Raw genomic sequence first — 20099 nt, 5'->3', positions numbered from 1 at the left:
GTTATAAATACAAGATGGGAGACCCTGTCATACAGCAAGCAACCCCTGAAAAGGATTTAGGGGTATATGTTGACCCAACATTGTCATTGACTAAGCAATGTACAAAAGCAATTAAAAAGGCAATTAAAATGTTAGGTTATATCATAAAAACTGTTGAATTTAAGTTAAGGGACATTATTCTTAAACTATATACAGTAATTCACTCATAAGACCACATCTGGATTTTTGTGTGCAGTTCTAGTCACCACAGTACAAGAAAGACCTAGCAGCACTTGAAGCTGTGCAGAGGAGAGCAACCAAGTGCATCCCAGGACTTAAGGACATGGCCTACTCTGACAGAGTCACAGAATTAAACCTGCTGAGTCTCGAGTAAAGGGATATAGCTTGGGAAATTAATCCAGGTATTTAAAATCCTCAAAGGCATTGATAAAGTAGATCCAGCAACATTCTTTCATCTTCACGTTGAATCACATACTCAAGGACATCAGTGGAAATTAAGGGGAAGTGCATTTAAGACTAAAGCCAGGAAGAACATCTTTACACAGAGAGTTGTGGGTCTCTGGAACAAACTATCAAAACATGTACTGTAGTTGAAGCAGAAACTGTGACAACCTTTAAGAAGAATTTGGATGAGATATTGGGACAATATTCGTCACATTTGTTGTTTGTCAAATTTCTTATGTTTCTTATGTTAGTCACTATACTATACAACAAGAGCAGCACTGATACACTTAAATGATTTGCTTCTGCACTACAAATTCCATTTATATGCTCTTTGTAGGCGGCACATGAAAAGAGCTGGATCCGTAATTGTAAGGTACCATGGAATTGTGATAAGTATAGAAAGGGGCTATATAAAACACTGTTTTTCATTTTTCCATAGGTTTAACTTCTCAGAAAGTACACCAACCGCACAATGATCTTGTTGGCTCCTCTAGTTTAAGTACCTGCACTGATGATACAATCTATGTGTACTTCTCCACTTCTACTAATTCAACACACCATCCATCCACTGTAAGCCTGCATCATTCAGTACAGTTTCTAAAAGAACCAAAGCCTACCCTAGCAGGAGCCCAGTTCATCACAGAACACCTTTGCTCAAATGACTTTCTAACATCATATTTTCAAACTATACACAGAAACTGGAGGGAGACCCCTTGGGCAAGCTTCACCTAGAAGTTACCTTAGCTGAAGCAGCTGAGTAGCCCTGCTCTAGTCTTATCATAGAGACTGACCTGCACTACTGCTTCACATGCCACCCATAACCACATAAGACGGGGTCTTGGTCCTTCAAATGTTCAAGTTGTAGGTCCTCTTGGGTCTGGTTTTCTCCACTATTCGTGTCATGCTGTTTTGTTTTTTTTCTTTTGTAACCTTTAGCCTTTAACATTTGTAACACAGCTGTAACCTTTGCCAATGTTTTAATTGTTTTTTGTAAATAATAGCATTGAAGATATAAGGAACCTACTTAACTCCTTCCTCTTTTTTAGGTATAAACAGAAATGACAATACTTTCATTTAACTTGACACAGCTTTAAGAGGAAGCACGTAACATGACATTGTGCATGACCTGAGTGGTGATATGGGGGCTCAGTGATTAGCACAGCAGCCATACAAAGTTTAAAAGTCCTCGGTGTGAATTTTGGCCCAAAAATGGTCTGTGTGGAGTTTGCATGTTTTCCTTTCATTAGGTGAAGTGGCAACTTTAAATTAGCTCAGTATAGTGAGTGTGAGTGTGCCGTGCAACATACTGGCACCCCATCCAGAGATGATTCCTTCCCTGCAACACTGCTGCCAGGGTAGACCCTGGTTCGTCAAGTCCTGCATGGGAATAATAATTCAATGCATGTATGTCCTCACAGGTGGTGCAGTGGTAGTGCTGCTGCTTTGCAGTAAGGAGACTGTGGAAGATTGTGGGTTCGCTTCCCGGTTCCTCCCTATGTGGATAGCGCTTTGAGAACTGAGAAAAGCGCTATATAAATGTAATGAATTATTATTCTTGTAAACTTTGATTAGAACTTTATGATGGTGTCTTCAGTGAAAGACAGTACATTTTCTGGACTCTCTCCACAAAGTTTCAAAAAGTGGAAGCACAATAAGAGAAGTGAGGAGCACATCCAGTAAGCTGATTTGTGTTTGTTATTATATAAAATGATGTTCTGCATTTTAATATGTTATTGTTTGCCATGGTACTGGATAGTGGTTGGTGGAAGATGCAGGAAAGTATTTCACTGTACTCTGTACATCTGATAATTCTAATACTACAGGAAACAAAGCTTCACTTCTATATTGCACACTGAGCTATGGTTACTGTTGCTGCTTCATAAACCTAGTAAACAGGGTCTGAGACAAAGCATAGTCCTCACGTGTGTGTTGTTTGTGTGCTCTAATTGCTATTAAAAAGTCTCAGATGTAAATGTAAAAAAACATTGGCTATGGTAGCAACATTTTGTTGCAAATATGATTGGTAAAGTGGCACAGTGGTAAGAGTTGTTGCCTCTCAGCCCCAGAGCTTTGGGTTTGGTTTATTGTCTGTGCGAAATATAAATGTTCTTGAAACGTCCACAAGCCTCTTCTCCTAATGCTCAGAATTTATTCCTCCATCTCAAAGACAGACAAGTTAGACTCACTTGTGCCTCTGAACTAACTCTGTATGAAAGCGTGTAGGTGTGAGTGTGCCCCGCGGTGCATTAGGAGTCCCACCTTGTATTGGTTCACAGCTTTCAACCATGAATGCTTGTTTCTGTATGCAGAAGCTCACGGTACACTGCTTCATACATACTGAACAGTTCTACCCAGCAAACAAGCAACGTCTCCCAAAAATATTACGTTGACCAACATGACCTCCTCTGGCTTCCATGTTATCAAAATCTGCCAATCTGTAAATTAATGTGACACTAAAAGGTAGATTTTTTCGTATGTATTCTCCATGGATTTGACAAATATGAGAAAGGAAGCCACTAATCTTAGAACTGCAAGGTATGTGACCAGCAGTTTACATGCCATCAGTGCTTAGAAAGTAAAGGGAAGGTATGAAAAGAGAAAGAACACTTAGATGAATGTTTTAGAAGTAGCTTGGCTTTCTTCCCAATCATTCCCTCCAACTTCAAGCACTGGTTTAAACCTCGTTTTATTATTGTGAAAACAATTTTTGTTATGTTTATGATATTCCTGTGCTGCCATTTTGGGTTTGGGTTGCCAACATTTTGTGTTATTTATGTATCTGCAAGCATTTTGTCGTTAGTAATTGTGTGGTGTTGCCTTCATGTGTCATCAAGACGTTCAGGTTCAAGGTATTTAAGGTGGTGGCTCTATCCATTTTGTACAACTCTTTGTCACAAAAGAGTAGTTAGCATTTAAAAGACCTCAGGATTCCAGACATTTTGCCTGGCTTTTGTCAAAGACTTTTGGTTTGCACTTAGGGTTATTTATTTTGGCTCCATGTCCTTTCTGGTCTAGACCTTTGACTAGTTTACTAGTTTGTGATTTTCAGTTTCATTTCTTAGACCTGGGCTTTGCCTTCGGTCCTGCCATTTTCTCCAAAGCAGAGGAACTAGCATGTCAAACGTCTTCATTTTGGACAGTATGCCTCTGATTGTCCTTCACTGTAAACATCTAGCCATACCGTGTAAGCCTTTCAAAACTGATATGACATTAAAAAACTTTGATGGTGATTTTCAAGAATTTGTTTTGATCATGGCATGATATGATGCTAGATCATGTGCGTGCTGACATTTCACTCTGAAGAAATTCGAATGTTGCGGAGTATACATTGTGCATGGCTAGCCTACACCAGGGTAGACTGCAAAGCAAAGTATCCAAACATCCATTTGTAAGTCCACTTTCTGGTTCACTCCTCCACTTCAAGGCTGTGGGATGCCAATCCCATCAGCGTTTGGTACAAGGCAGGAACTAACCTTGGACCAGACCATATTTATCTCTTTTAATATAGTTGAGTTTACAGGAGTAGCAATGACTTTTCACAACTGACGAGTTTTCCTGATTACCTGAACAAAATGAAATTAACAGACGTGTACCAAACTTGCTTATTCTAGACTGGGGCAAACACTTCTTTACAACACCCCTTTCAAGAAAGGACACTCTACAGTATGAGTCATTTGAGTATGAGGCAGCAGCTCTCCTTCATAGGAACATAAGATACGTATTACGCACCTGAGCAGCAGTATGCCTTTAGCAAGATTTATGAACAAACACAGAGTGTCTCCGCAAGGTTTCGAGAGGTTCATGCACTTGAAAAGGCAGTGTACCACCCCACACTGCCCTTCCAATAACTAACAAAGTTTTTCTCTGGAATCTGAAAGTGAGTAACATATTTTGGTGATATATAAATTCCCCAGTTCTAAAAAAGGGAATTTCCTGCCACAACTCTTGCTGTCTCACAATCTCCAGGGACAAAAAAAAGACAGTGTTTACATTCGGGGTTGAGCATACATTGCTCAACCCATCACCGATAAGCAGGGAAAGCCACGCTTACTGGAAATTGTCTGGCGGCATGCATGCAAATATTAGGTGTGTGTTTTCGTAAGCATGTCGTATTTTTTTTGTTGCAGGTTTAAAGCCATTTATTATAAATGACAAGTCTGTTCCTGATTAATTCTTACTCACGGGTGTCCTCACAAGCCCACCCAACCACATCTGAAGATAAAAGGCAATGAAGGGGAGGCAGCTTGCATCAGATACCTGCTGCCGATAGTTGGCTGAACCAAGGGCCTTCTGTGTTCAAACAGAGCAGAACAGAGGAAACACCACCAGACACTTTCACAGTATAAACATTTATCTGAATCCAATGTTCTTCTCATGAGGTACTGCAGATGAAGCAGCATGTAATACACCTTTGACAGTGTTTTAAACGCACTAGTGAAGCACACCACAGCATGTCCCAAAATCTCCAAAAATTTGATCATTGTCATTTAACAAAACAGGTCTTAAAGAGTCAGACCAATCCTAGAGACAATGGAATCAAACTAGGAGCCAATCTGGGATGGACACCAGTATACCACAGACGCCAATGCAGAATTGACAATGAATGTCTGTGTAGAGGCCACGATATGAACCCCCATTAAATTCAAGCATTTAAGTGCTACATTGTAGTAAAATCTGTATCTTGTCATCTGCTGATATTAAAGTGTAATTAACAAAACTTGAGTCTTAAACCAGCTTAGTAAAATTTAGGGTTATGTTTGACCACTGCCTACCGTGGTGAAAATGGGCATACGACAAGAACAGTCCTTGTGCTGGTCATTAATCCACAACACCAAATTTGTTTCAGGTACTTAAACTGCACCAATGAATTGACCTCTTAACCAAGCAGATGAAGCACATTGGACATGCACAAATTCTTTCACCTGATAATTTTTTCACTCACTTTTCTTTAACTTTGAATTCCTAATTGTACTCCTCTTTTAGAGCATGCTTTGCAATGTTGCCATAAGATTAGCGGAAAGTTATGAATGAGCTGTTAGTGTGTAGGACTCCTGACCAATGAATGAGGACCAATTCACAAACTCAGTCTTGCTTAAGTGCGCACCCCAGACCTTTTGGAAATGGTTAATTTAGCGATATTTAAAAAAGGTTAATTTAGCGATATTTAAAAAACATGTGTCTGGGATGTTGTGAGCATAGGACTGGATACCTGGCAGGATTATGCGACAGAGGTAAATGGAAGACTTTTTTTTGTGCATGTTTTGATGCTGTTTAGCGTTGCACCCCATAGAAGTCTATTGGGACTACTTTGTTATATCTGTTCTCCATATGAAATTGCTCTCGCCCTTTGCTACAAAAAACATGGGGTGAGTAACGGGTAAAAAAGTATCATTTTTGAGTGGAGTACTCCATTAACATTCCTGCCCTTCATTCTTCATTGTGGTCACTGTAGGAACCAGTACTGCTTTTCTGTATGTTAGATGGTCATCATCATGTACATTAACAGGAATGTTCATGTGTGTTCAACTGTGAACACTTCTGCCTAGCAGAGATGACCACTGGCCAAGTGTCACTGTCAAATAAAGTATGGCCCAGTCCTTATGGGTCTGATTTGCAGTAATGCCCAATGTCTTCATTGGCCAGAAGAAGGTCACCTTGGAAATGAGGACATTTGTGTGTTGATGGTTTGAAAGATTCTTTACTGAAAGCTTGTTCATTCCCCTGTCTCTCCAAGACAATCACTTTGTTCCTTCTCATTTACTTTGTTTATACTGGGGGAGCTGGCTCTGCACTAGTAACTTAAAGAAATCACTAAAAGAGGCAAACACAACAAAATGAAAATAGTTGATTAGATGGAAGTCACACTACTAGCCATTAATGCTTTTCAGTGAGAAGCAACTTGCAATGTGCAGGACCCTACCCGTTGAGCCGGCACAAATGGAGAAGTGGTAAATAACATTAAGCACTTCTTTATTCCATAAGCTTGTTGAGCTCCTCTTTGCTTCTCCTACAGACGAAACATAAGTATCTCACTACCAAAGGGGCAATTGAGCTGTACAGATATTGTCTCCATCTGATATGAGCTCTCTACTTATGTATTTATTGTGTATCCATCGGTCCATGCTCAAAAGCCACTTAGGTCTCAGGTTGCAAGAAAGCCTGAATCTATTTTGACAACATTGGTACAGGGCAGGAACCAAAGTTTAAAAAAAAAATGTCAGTCTGTTTCAGTGGGCACTCGCACATTCACATGTGCTTATGCCATCTCAATTTAGAGTTACCAGTGAACTTGTTCAAGGATTTGGACGCAAGGAGAACTTGCAGTCCTTAATAAGAAACTGAATTGGCTAGGATTTGACCCCAGGACTCAGAAGCTGTGAGGCAGCAGATCTAACTACTGCACCATTCTAACCTCAATTACAACTATAGCTTAGTAAAGCAGTTCCTAGAAAATGGGAAGAATCTTAATGAGAAAGATGCACACAAGCTTCAAGCATTTGTAAATGTAAATGTTCTGAAGACAATGCAACTTTCCCACACACTGAGTATCCTCCCAGTTGACGGTAACTTAAGAGACAGAGCCCAGCAATTATCAAATTCCAGCATGCCACATCCCTAGCCTTTAGAACTATACCCTGGCTGTTTGACTATGGAGCTGGTCTGGAAAGGGTGACAATTCAGCTCCGTCTACTTATTCCCTGAGGGATTTTGGGTAAGTGTCTTAAGTGGTCTTCCTTCCGACTATATACAGATATAAGCCAAGCCAAAAGGATCTGAACTGGTTGGTCAAAGGGAATGGGCTGAACGGTCCATGATCCCATGATAAAGATTTAGGGAACATTTGCACATGATTCTGCCTTCTCCCCATATTCTGGTTAGTTAAAGAAAGTGTTTCATTTTTGTTTAACTAAATTATGGTTAACCACCCAAACCATGGAAAAAACATTATATAATAATAAATACAGGGGATTCTGAAAGCATTCAGATCTTTAATTAAATTAGATTTAATTTTAAATTTATAAATTTGTCATTTTTGAACATCAATCTATACTCGCTATCCCAAAATGACAGAGTAAAAACATGTTTTCAGAAAGGTTTGCAAATTTATTAAAATTCAAAACTGAAATATTTAATTCATATACGTATTCAGATCCTTTTGTACTTTATAGAAAATCCTTTGGCAGCAACTACAACTTTGAGTCTTCGTGAGTAAATCTCTACAAGCTGTGTACACCTGGATTTGGGCAGTTTATTCCGTTCTTCCTGGCTGATCCTCTCAAGCTCTGTTAGATTGAATATGAGGTGTCTTTAAACTGCCAACTTCAGTTCTCTCCACACATGTCCTATGGGATTTAAGCCTGGGCTTTGTCTGGGCCAATCAAAGATAGTCAGAAACTAAAGTGTAGTTTTAGAATCAGACATATCCATTTAAAATTAAATCCATAACTCAATAAAGTGTGCAGAAAGTGAAGTGGTCAGAAAATGTTCTGAATCTACTGTACATGCAGGGAGAGGCCAAAAATGAAAAAAAGTTTAGGTAAATGAGGGATACAAAGAATACCAAAACTTGTAGCTTCCACTCAGGTGCAGTTATTCAACACGTTGTGAACAGTAAATAAAAATGCTGGCCACATTCTCTTACTTATAATTATATTTTATATCACATCACAAGGAGTAAGAAGAAAATTAAGGAGGACAATGTGTACCCAAGGATGCAACTTGCTAAAAACATCATCTTTGAGCTTTGTGGAACTTCCACTTCAGTCTTTATTTCATAAAGCAGCAGGCCCACTTCTCAGCACTCAGCAAAAATGGATGCCTGCCTATGAATAGCCAACTCACTTCAGCATTATTATCAACAAATATCATCAAATAAAAAAGCACAGGTTAGATAATCTTTCTTTGTTCTATAATATCAACAAATTTCAATTACATCATTCAAAGTATTTTTGAGATTCAGGGGTATTTAGTTTTTCTCTTATAGGGGGGGTTTTATCCCTAAATACTGACATATTGAAATACCCTTTGTTAGCGGATGCCTACTGTCCTAGATGTACAATCCTGTTAAATTCATCCATCCATTATCCAACCCGCTATATGCTAGCTACAGGGTCACGGGGGTCCACTGGAGCCAATCCCAGCCAACACAGGACGCAAGGCAGGAAACAAACCCCGGGCAGGGTGCCAGCCCACCGCAGGGCACGCACACACACACACACCAAGCACACACTAGGGACAATTTAGAATCGCCAATGCTCGTAACCTGCGTGTCTTTGGACTGTGGGAGGAAACCGGAGTACCTGGAGGAAATCCACACAGACACGGGGAGAACATGCAAACTCCACGCAGGAAGGACCCGGGAAGCGAACCCAGATCTCCTAACTGCGAGGCAGCAGCGCTACCCACTGCACCACCGTGCCGCCCTCCTGTTAAATTTCAGTTTTTATTAACTAAATGGGAAATAGGGTTTTTGTTGATGAGTGAGTGAGGTGACTAAAAATATTTCTTTATCTAAACCCTCCTAGCAACATCTAGTTAAGTAAGAAACCGGCCTTGGGCAAGGTGCCAGTCTATAACTGGCACAGTCCTTCATATACTCAACAGGATTACTCCTGCTAGGCCACTCATGCTACCTAACATAAATGTCATTGGAAATAAAACAAACCGTACATTGACAGTGACCAGGGTGACAGATGAATTCAAGTGGCTGGAAACTGTGAGACAATTAACTAGCACTCTGTTACAACACTGTCCTGAACATATGCAGATATTTAAAATGCACAAAACATGAATATATGCATGTATGGACTTATTTTAAAACTAAATAATGGACTGTTGAAGGAATTACTTTAATACCTGTCAGCGACAAATACAAAGCGATTAGGACATAAGCTCAGAGAAGTGGTGTATGCTGTATAATTTCTGTCAGGGTGTGTGCAGAAGGCATTGTCTTTAGCACTGACTGGACCATGATCCAAGTTATAAAGGCAGTCTATACTAGTAAAGTACCCAGGGCTGGCCCAAAGGCATTTTATAACATAAGGCTAGGTGACTGCCCTACTGTAAGAGCTTTTCTTAAAGGTTACAGGGTGAGAGATTAAGCTTGGGGTTCCTTTCCTCCTTAATTCAGTCAGTCAGTCATTTTCTAACTCATCTGGTCCTGAACAGGGTCGTGGGTGGGTGCTGGAGCCTTTCCCCACTAGCAAAGGGTGCAAGGAAGGAAAACACCCTGGACAGACCTCCAGTCCATTGCAGGGTGAACACACACACCCCTATCATACAGAATGTCCAATTCATTATTACCATTCCCCTAATTTGAACGTCTTTGGACTTTGAGAGGAAACTGAGCACCCAGGGGAAAGTCACACAGACATGGGGAGAACATGCAAATTCCACACAGGGAGGACCTGGGACATGAACCTTGGTGTTCTTACTGCAAAGCAGCAATGCTACCATTGTGTCAGCATCTTTAATTCTGTAATTGATCATTATATACTTTGATTTTCCAGACACTCAATGATGCAATTCATTTTGCCTCACACCTTTAAGTGAGGATGTATATTTCCCCATAGCCTAAACCAAGATAACAGCTGATGGGTTTTCAATGTCCCTTAGAAAACCCACATTTTTCTATGCAATACTTAAAAAGAACACAGAAAATAAAAAACTTATTACCTGCATGCCTGGTGTCCCACGTAGAGGGCAGCGTCTGAAAAAGAATCATAATAAAATGTGACTTAGATAAGCAAGAAAGCAACAGCCATTAAAATCACATACTGTAAGCCAAAAATGAGCCATCAAGATAAATATGAAAACAACAACCTCCACAGCATCTATTCCACCAAAGCTGCTCTGTAAAAAACAGGTCCCTGAAGGATCAAGTCAAGTCGTTGAAGCCTGCACAGACCAGGGAGGAAGGCCTATTAGACACACTGCAGAAAGCAGAGAGAAGACACAGCAAAAGCGACAAATTTGAAATTAGAACTGGGTATGTGGCGCTGATCATCGGCTGCTCAGACATGGCATTTCATTCTTGATGATGCAGATAACAGACAAGTTTGCTTTTGTGTTCGTTATACCTTCTTTCATTTTCCAAACCCACTTATTCCAATATAGAACTGCGGGGTTCATTAAGCAGCACTGCAAACTAATGCACCACCTTATTTTTAAGTATCCTGTTAATCCATTAAAGTATTTTGGGGAACCAGCAGCATCAGACACAAGTCAAGAGCCAACCCATGATCAGATACCAAACCGCTGGAGGGCACAGTCACTCACAGCGTAATTTTTGCCACCAGTCAGCCTAAAAAGTGGGTGAAGACTAGAGTAGAAGAAGAAGAAACCACATGGGCATGGGAATATTGAGTGACTACCACACAGTCAGAGATTTGAACCCAGGACTCTGGAGATATGAGGCAGTATCGCCGACCACTGTGCCACCTAGAGACGCTATCTCTTATTCCTAAGGTGATACACAGATACATGGCTGCACACAGTTAAAATTGCAGCCAAATGTCAATTGTTCCCTTCTTTGTCCAGTTCTCAGTAAATGGGGATGGACGGACAAAACTAAGTTGAATGGCTCAAGGTGAACTTTGGCATTCCTACGCATTTAACCAGAGGCCAGCTGAGGAAGAGGCATAAGTGTCCTGGTGGGACAGAGGTCAGATGTCCAAGCCAGCACACAATGATCTGTTTATTTCACTAACAGGCACAGCAGAGGGTGTGTGGGGTGGGGATACAGTTCTAACTGGCATTTTCTACATTGTTGTCCGCCTCCGCTATTCCGGAGACATCCATGTTAAGCATGAAAACATATGCACTCTTGGCACACAGCCAGGCTCAGTCTGGTTTTTGTACATTTGCTAGGTCCCCAAGAAACAGTCAAATTGATACAATTTAAAAGATCCTTCAATCCGCACTCCAAAGAAGAAGCATCCATTCATTATTTAACCCATTCAACCAGCTCAGGTTCAGAATGCTATAGCCTATTCCAGCAACATCAAGTGCAAAGTGGAAGCCAACCTTGGAGTGGGTGCCAGTCTAAAGCAGCACACACTCACAAGTTAACTTCACCTGCATATCTTCAAGAGTGGTGAGGAAGCTTTAGTATCCAATGAAAACTCCTGTAGACTTATTAAAGAATGTGCCAGCTCCAACCATACTGTGAAAAGTAGGATCAAACCCACAACCCTGACACTAACCACTGCACCACCATAGCTCCCCGAGGAAGAAATACTGTCATTTTATTTTCAACCGAGATCATGTACGCTGTCTTCAGTTCTGCTATTTGTGTATCCTGCTCCACACAAAATGAAACAAGTGAAGGTGTCATCCTTTAAAGTTCTCATCCACAGCTGTAACTTTAAATGTTCATACTCAGTATGATTCACCTCCTTATATCTGTCTCAGTGCTATCAGGCTGATCTATGGCTTTAGATACAGTAAATGAGAAGCTTCTTCTGACTGCAGGACTGGATTGCTCCTGATGTAACTCAGCACCACTATCATGCTGAGGTGGCCTTCAATTGCACACTTTCTATCCTGTGGAGATCTACCATAGCTCTGTGCTGGGCACTCTCTTCTTTGAATTCCCACCACCATATTATGGACTCACACTGTTCTTCATATTCATGTACTATAGTCAAAACTCAACATATTCTCTCTTTTCCTCACATAAATGATTAAATAAGACCTTCAGTATAGCTCCTCAATGACTGGACTGCTCCACCCTCACTGCCATTTGACTTTTCATCCACAAAGGTGACATTCCCAGGCTTCTTCTACCTCTCCAACATCTCAGTGTTCTATCAGTATCTTGAGGACATCATCCTTCCCGAAGCTGCTAGTTCAAGTGGTGGTCATCTATTCACTGGATTGCAGCAGACAGTTCTATCAGACCACTGTCACGACACATGTAGCTTGCAGTCATCCAACACAGTCACAAAACTCCCCAACTGGTTGTGGCATGGCATCAGATTTAAAACACTAGCCTGGGCCTACTGAGGTATCAGAGCAAATGGCCAAAAAGATCTGCCTGGTGTGAATCCTCAGCAATGCCACTGTTGAGGGGGTACAAATCAAGCTCTTGTCACTTCTCTACACATACCAACTAGAAGAGCAGAATCCAGGACCTAAATGTCCATTGTAGCCCTCTAGGCCATACACCTCTTATTTGAACTGTTAAACTTACTGCAGCAGTCAAAGCAGTTTCAATGTATTGTAATTAGCTTCACTAAGAACCTCAGAAAGTTAACCCTGGGTAGTTGAAGCAAAATGTTGGTATGTTGTATGAACCTTTTCTGGACTAAGTGGTTCAATCAATGGATTTATGGATAGCTCTTGATACCAAGGTAACTGCCATTCAATGATTCTGTCATGCAGTACCAATGGCTGCCCTGTCATTTGTTAAGTGTGACAGCCCAGGTTGGCTCCATTGTCTTGGGCAGTTTGGGGAAAATGAGGACACACATTCAGCAAGAGGCAGACGCAAGTGCTTTAGTGCTTTTATTTGCAAAAAACTGTGTCCGATAAAAAAAAAAATCTGTAAAATCCAGTGTAACTTGTGGAGGATAAAAACGACGATTCTAAACTCCAGATAAAACAGTCTCCCAATTCCAGGGAAAATGATACCAGCAGTAAGTTCCTCCACAGCCAGCCCAGCGTGTCCTTCACTACACATCTTCCCAGCTCACCCAAGCAGGTCTTCCAACTCATGGAGACACCGACAGCTACGACCATCCCTCCTGACTATCACATCCCACCTACCTCGACCAGCATCCACCGGACTGTTCTCTTGTCTTCTCATAGAATTGTCTCCTTACTATTTTGCCGTATAGGCTCCCTTTATTACACCAATTGGGTGCAGGTGTAGTTGTTCACCCGCTCTGAGATGAGAATGAAGCACCTGACTGATTTGCCCGCACTTACATATGCGACCCACATGTGCACCTATCTGCACGCTCTGGGACTCCTGATTATTTATTTAACATGTGTCACGCCATGAACCTCACTCGGCATATTATCCCTTTCTGAACTGTAAATCATTTTTGGTTAAAAGCATCATAATATGACAATCTCAAACCTGCTTAATCAAGTTCACATTGGGGGTCTATGGGTTTATAAAGTCATTATTGTCATGTGTACAGTGAACACCCAGATCCTTACATGCATCTACTGTAAGAGCCATGATTAGAGTCTATAGTACCTCTGCATTAGCAGACACAAAACGAGATGTAAGCCTGGTTGGGACACCAGTCCATCTTAGAGCCAACTCACACACACACACACACACACACACACACAATTTGTGGTCACTTTTTTAACCTAACATGTACATCATTAGGATGTGGCTGATAAAACCAGAGGACCTGGAAGAAGAAATCTCTGCAGACCTGGGGAGAATCTGTTAATTCTCCACAGATAATGACCAAGAGCAAGGATGCTAGATTTGTGAGGTAGAAATTCTAGCCACTGTATCAACTGCTAAATAAATACATGTAAAGGATCTAATGAAAGAAGATATTTTCTATTTTGTGTTGAGCTATAATAATAATAATTACCCGGACTGCTGAAAAAAATTAACAGTGTTATCATAAACCTTTAAGCAAGCAAGCTCTTCTGATGGGAGAAGCATCTGATGGCCAATGCAATTCCATACCATGAGACTGGAGATGACTGAACTCAAATAATTTCAGACTAAAAAGCAGTACTCCTATATTGTGCACAGTTATCAGGAATAAATAAAAGTCTTTCTTTTTGAAAATGTCAGGCAGTGTGGTAATGGCTAAGGCAGTGGATTTTAATCTACAAGGCTGCCAGTTCACTTACCACCTTGGACAACCTCGTAGCAGCTCACGACTGTGTTTCAGTTGTACACTGTATGAGTGAAGAAAGTCTAAGATATCCTGATCATGTAAATTTCTCTGGAATAAAACAGACTGTTCTTAGGAAATTGAAGTAACAAAATAAAGCATATGGCTTAATTCAATTATACTTTCAAAAATCCTTTGACAATGATTAATTAGGATTATTAATTCTGAAGCCAGAAGCCATTGACATCAGCAGTAGCTTACAAAGCTAGATTTTAAGTTGGTTAGTCAACTGCAGATGAAGAATACAGATAAGAGAAGATAAGAGAAGAATGCTCCACATGCGCTGGGGACATCAGGGGCCTGTCTTCAGCCCATTACATATTCCAGTTTTTGCTAATAACACTGACTCTAATACATTTGTAAACTTTGCAGATAACATTAAAGTCAGAGGGACAGCAAATAATAATGCAGCATTACATGACTTGTAGTTGGGGTGGATGTCAGACTTGATTGACACTTGCAGTTGCGGATCTCACTACCAGACCATGTCAGATTACACGACTACGAATGTCATATCCATGATGACTTTCCATAATAGTTTCACAATTCCAAAGCAGCTCCTGCCCTCCCCATTTTCTGACAGCCAATAATGCGCTGCCTTACGGAGCCAGTTAAAGGTACGGCGAGTTCAGACACAATCTCTGCCCCCCTCTTCTCTCTTTTCCATTCTATCGTGGAACTTAAAACATGAGACATCAGACAGATGTGTCTCTCTTCTGTTTTCAAGGTCCAAAACACTTGCGTTTCTTATTCCTCATAGCTACATTGTATCTCCAGGTCAGCACTCATTGGATGTTAAGTGTCAAATACACACAAACCTGCCACCCAAACTTAAGAAAAAAATGCAAACTGCAGATTAGTTAGACTGAGTCGCTGGATATGTCAAACTACATTACTGCCAGTCATAGGAGTGCACTGCAACTGCCTCTCACTCTCTAAGCTAACGTAATTGAAGTCTGATGCCAAAAATCACTGGAAAAGTCATGTAATGTGACATCACCTCAAAAGCAATTGAGAAAACCTGCATTATGGAATATGAACTTTAATGCAGAAAAGCATAAAGTGCTACACATAAGGCAAAAGAAAGATGCATGATCAATACAAGATAGGCAATGCTGATTTACAGACAGCAGCCATATTTTAACACAGCCTTCTCATCTTCAAGGCCATGCACAAATTTAATTAAAATAAATAAATAAATAATTATATTTTATTGTGAAAACCTGAGTAAAAATCAATGGCTTTTCAGACTGTGTAATTCTGCAATGAGAGCACATTTAGAGTACTGTGTGCAGTTCTCATCACCACACTATCAACGGACACAGCAGCACTAGAAGAAATGCACAGACGAGAAACCAAGTGCATCCTGGGACTGATGAACGTGTCCTGTGTTGACAGTCCTACTGTGACATTTTCAAAGGACTTGATAAAGCTGATCCTTCAGAATTCAGGGTAAGGTCATTTAAGATTAAAGCCAGGAAGCTCTTCTTAACACAAAGCGTAGTGGAAATCAGGAAAAAACAACCAAGTGAAGGAGCTGAAGTGAAACCCTTAACAACCTTTAAAAATGTATGCTGGGACAACTTAGCTAGCAGCTAGCTAAACAAGCTTGATCGATTGAATGGTTTCTTCTTGTTTGTCATTTTTTGATTTTCTAACAGTGTCAACTGCTATGGTTCATGTACTTTTCTACAGATTCCTTATATTTTATATCTAATAAAGATACAGGGTTACTGTATGTCATTGTTAATTGCCACTTGAGCAATAATTCACCCACCTCAGTTGTCCAGTAAATATGTTAAGAGGTAAATGCGTTTCACTGATTGTCCAATAGCTCACTATAACGATTAAAAAAAAAAAAAGGAAAAACTTGTCTGATGAGTGGACAACATTAATAAAACCCAGAGTGGACTGGGTCTGGCCACTGTAAAATGGATTCATGAATGACTTTTGGACTAAGAAAATCCTAGAAATTGTATATATTTTACTACATTTACAGAAGTTAGAATGATGGCATCCTTCTAATAGCAATTTTTGACACAATAAAAATAAGTTACCATGTTCACATTAATAAATATTGATTTCATCTTCAGGCACAAAAATTAGCACCACTTACACCTTTTTGTGATTCTGCGTGGATTTTAAGAGGTGTCCTCATGACATCCACTTCACTTAAAATGAGGGACCTGGGCAGTGAGACCTTTCACTGGATATTGTAGGGTAAAACGAGCATGAGTTGGCACCAAGTAGGACCTGAGTTTGTAAGTTCTACAAATTTGGACTTTACATATTCAATTGAATTTCTCATTGGCTTCCTCTACCCATCTGTTAAACTGTCATATCAAATGATGTCTGCAAGGACCCCGTACGTATGTGTGTGTGTGTGTGTTTGTGAGTGAGTGTGCGTGTATGTGTACTGAAGCAGGCTCAATAAAAAATTAGTGCCCACTCCAATGCAGCTTCCATTACCCTAACCATGTGTTTCTGGGCAGCTTCCAGCTTTGTCCCTGATGTGTTCCTGTGACCCTAAAATCCGAATAAGCAGGTTCAGAAAACAGATGGGAAAGTGAATGGATATAATGTTGTACATATTGTTGATAGGGATATCCCATGAATGTTTACTGATTCAGCTTCATGTGAAGACAGAGAAATAAAGAAGAGTCTAAATATAAAAGTCATATCATGTAAGAGGGTAATACAGTGAGTAGCACAGCTGTCTCATACACCCAGTGTACTGGGTTCACAGCCCTCAGTGAATTTTAATTGTACTAAGCAGGTTTGAGAATGCCATGTTATTAAGGTAACTAAAAGAAGGAAGGACATAAACACATAGCTTAAGGCAGAGTATGTTAATGGACCAAATCCGCAAAATTCAAATTACATGTAAAAAAAAATGATAAGTGTTTCATTAAAAGCAGGACTTATTTTTACTTATCTGTCATTAAGTGCCTTTTGGAATGAAACCCACAAGGGCAAAGGGAAATCATTCAGAATCAGAGCTGGGACTGACTGTGAACTTGTCATCAAACCCGTCCTGCCAAGCACACTGGAAAAGCCGTCACTCTTGTACCATACTGCGAAATACTGAATAAGTTCTTTATTTATCGACATGGGTCATGATTTTCATGTTCTTGATTTTTTTGGTAAAATACCCTAAATGAGGATCGACCGACTGAATGACTGATTGACTGAATCCAGAAAGAGGAATCCATTCTTCAGTAGGCTTTCCGCTGCAGCTGGCAACCACGTTGTTTTGGGGGGTGGTGCGGAAAAGGGGTTTATTTTCCATGTGATGTCACTGCAACGGTTTTTGGAGAAAGGCATAGTGTCTGCCGGCCTGCCACATTTGAATTTCGGCTGCGAAGCGCCTGGCAACAATTCCACATTGACTCGGTTTACACGCCCACCGCGCAGTTCTGGAACGTCCGTTACTCAGTCAAGTCACATGCTAAGCGCACCCCTCATATGGAAATATACTGTGTATTCTTGTAAAAACACGAGAATTCAATTTACACTAACACGCACGCCTGGTTCACACCTGCACAGCCCTCTGCCATTCACACCCCACTCGCCCTTGTCGTATTTCTGCCACCCACTCTCTGCACTGTGCCACTCACTGAGTTACAAGCAGCTACTTACGCTGGCTCTTCGGAACAGAGTACGTAGGCAGCTCCACAGCGGCATGGTGTGTCCTGGGCTCCGTGGACCCCGAAGGCGTCCTGCGGAGGCCCCTGAGCCTGTTCCCCGGCGCTGCCTCCTGTTGCTGCTGCTCCTGCGCTTTCTGTAGTTCTTGATGCTGTTTGCAGGCGCGCAGGACGGAGGAGGGGCGCACAGCTGTTCTCCGCATACCAACGTCCTGCCAGAGTAAAAGCGCGGCCCCGCGGCCGACCGCGCGGCATTGCGCGCTCACGGTACATCAGTTGACAAAAGCCAAAGCCGCAGCTGCCAGTTTTCCAAAGGCCGCTCGACGTGCATAGGTGACCAGTCAGGGGTAAGGCGCTCTTGTTAACCACAGTTAACTAATTATTTGTTTTTTTTATTTTGTTTTTATGTTTTTCTCCGTCTGACTCATGCATTCCTCAAGGAGCACAGTTTGGAAAAATGCAAACATGCACATGTGCCTAAGACGTGATTCCTCGAGTTCCCTAAGGGTTTCCAGGTTCTCTCACATCGGGGCGCTCAATGGTTTCCGTTCATGTTGATAGACCATAAGGCATGGTGATTATACGGTAAGATGACTAGAAAATGTTCAAAGGACTGGCATATTCTGCCGTTCAATTTAAGGAGTTGAATGATGAGCCAGTGCTATTTGAATTTTTATAACTTTTGTTAGGGAGTGTGATTTCTCAGATCCATCTCAGTGCCATTATATAGCATTTTATATGTCTAGCTTTAAAAGGCTGTGACTGAAGGAAATGTATAATACAGTGCCCATTTCAGATAATCCAAGCAAAAGGGGTAGGGAAAGACACACAAAAGTTCCTTCGCTGAGAGACGGCATTGCTGGCATGCCACAAACCGCCTAGGGCGACTCCCACCGAGAAGCCACAGTGGCGCCATTGACTCCAAGAGCAGAGCTTTCTTTAGGCATCTGTGTGGGCTTATAGCCAGGGGTCAGGAGGTCACAATTGTAGAGGTCACTCACATCCAAAAAAGAGTTTTTCCCTTACCACTGGGATTCAAGGAATCTGAATCTGGCAGTAGAGCCAAGAGATTAAAATAGAAAAGATGGAAAAGTTTGACCCCATAGTCAAAGTGGGAGTGAGGGTGCAGTTCTGGAGTGATCCCCTCATGGACCATGCGAGTATTGAATGCTCCCTATGGATTTGTGTAATGCTGGAGTTTTTAGATCCTTATTTGTCACTGTCTTCGATGTACAGCTTGCATTTCTTACTCTTTAATGTTGGGTTTCAATGAATGTTGTAACCAAAAGTTTTGTTTGGTCGTCCGTACTTTAATTTTCAAAATGTGTATTCTGGTTCTGTATAAAATGAAAATTGATTGACTGGTTCATTATATTAAAAAACATTATGGACTGGACTATTGTGGACTGTTGGTGTAGTGTTTAAATTTAAGGTCAGAAGCCTTAGGGTTAGGGTTTTAAATTCAACAGTGTAACTGCAGTCCACAGTGCCTTCAACACACTCACAACACATTGAATCAAGGGTCTCTTTCTGTACACACCCATTTTAAGGTAATAGTCACCTGTACTAATACAATACATTGCATTTTTCATTCCAACAGATGGTATATACTGTGAAGGGTCAATATCCAGGTGGCATACCCATTATAGTACCATCCACATGACCCCCTAAGTTTGTAACAAGGATGAGCACAGCAGTGGTTGAGAGACAGCAAAGAGTTTTGAAAGGCCAAAGTGCACTGTGCAAATGTAATCAAACAAAATTAAAATAATAAAGTGCAGTGCAGGATCAAAATCACTAAATAATCCATTAAGAAAAGGCAGTGTAATTGTGGAGGTTAAAAGCAATCAATAAATATTTTTAAATCCCTGTTGGAATGCTTCAAGGCATCAGCTTAGTCTCCTTGGCAAGATAAGTGTAGCATTCTCCCCCTCTCTCTCTCCAGTTCATCCTGGTGGGTCCACTCAGCTGGAGGCGATGCTGACAACTGCAATTGCCATTGACTGACTCTTGTTTCACCTGCCTTCTTCGGCTTCAGCCGGAACACAGCTAGCCAGGCTGCCATCATTTCATACGCCATATCACACTATCTGGATCTCAGGAGGTCCATCCAAATCCCCGCTCTTACTCTAAAGTC

At 41.1% G+C, this 20099-nt stretch overlaps 2 protein-coding genes across 12 annotated transcripts in view; both read right to left on the bottom strand.

Annotated features, from left to right (window-relative positions):
- The window catches only part of yipf6 (Yip1 domain family, member 6), a 798052-nt gene that overhangs the window by 704521 nt on the left and 73432 nt on the right, over window positions 1-20099 (bottom strand). The window lies entirely within an intron of this gene.
- Window positions 1-20099, bottom strand: part of stard8 (StAR-related lipid transfer (START) domain containing 8) — a 113224-nt gene that overhangs the window by 61596 nt on the left and 31529 nt on the right. Inside the window, exons 1-2 of one of the 2 annotated variants that reach the window (XM_028815503.2) lie at window positions 17958-18151; window positions 10120-10153 (exon numbers count right to left, since the gene is read on the bottom strand). In XM_028815503.2, the coding sequence (XP_028671336.2) occupies window positions 10120-10153; window positions 17958-18002 (79 nt within the window). In that variant the 5' untranslated portion in view covers window positions 18003-18151. Of the gene's footprint in view, window positions 1-10119; window positions 10154-17957; window positions 18152-20099 lie in introns of those variants that run through there. The other variant, XM_028815500.2, reaches the window with a different exon arrangement.

The sequence above is a fragment of the Erpetoichthys calabaricus genome, chromosome 12 (genome assembly GCF_900747795.2).
Source record: "Erpetoichthys calabaricus chromosome 12, fErpCal1.3, whole genome shotgun sequence".
NCBI classification, from domain to species: Eukaryota; Metazoa; Chordata; class Cladistia; order Polypteriformes; family Polypteridae; genus Erpetoichthys; species Erpetoichthys calabaricus.
Note: the sequence above shows the minus strand (reverse complement) of the source record. Positions and strands in the feature narration are given on the sequence as shown.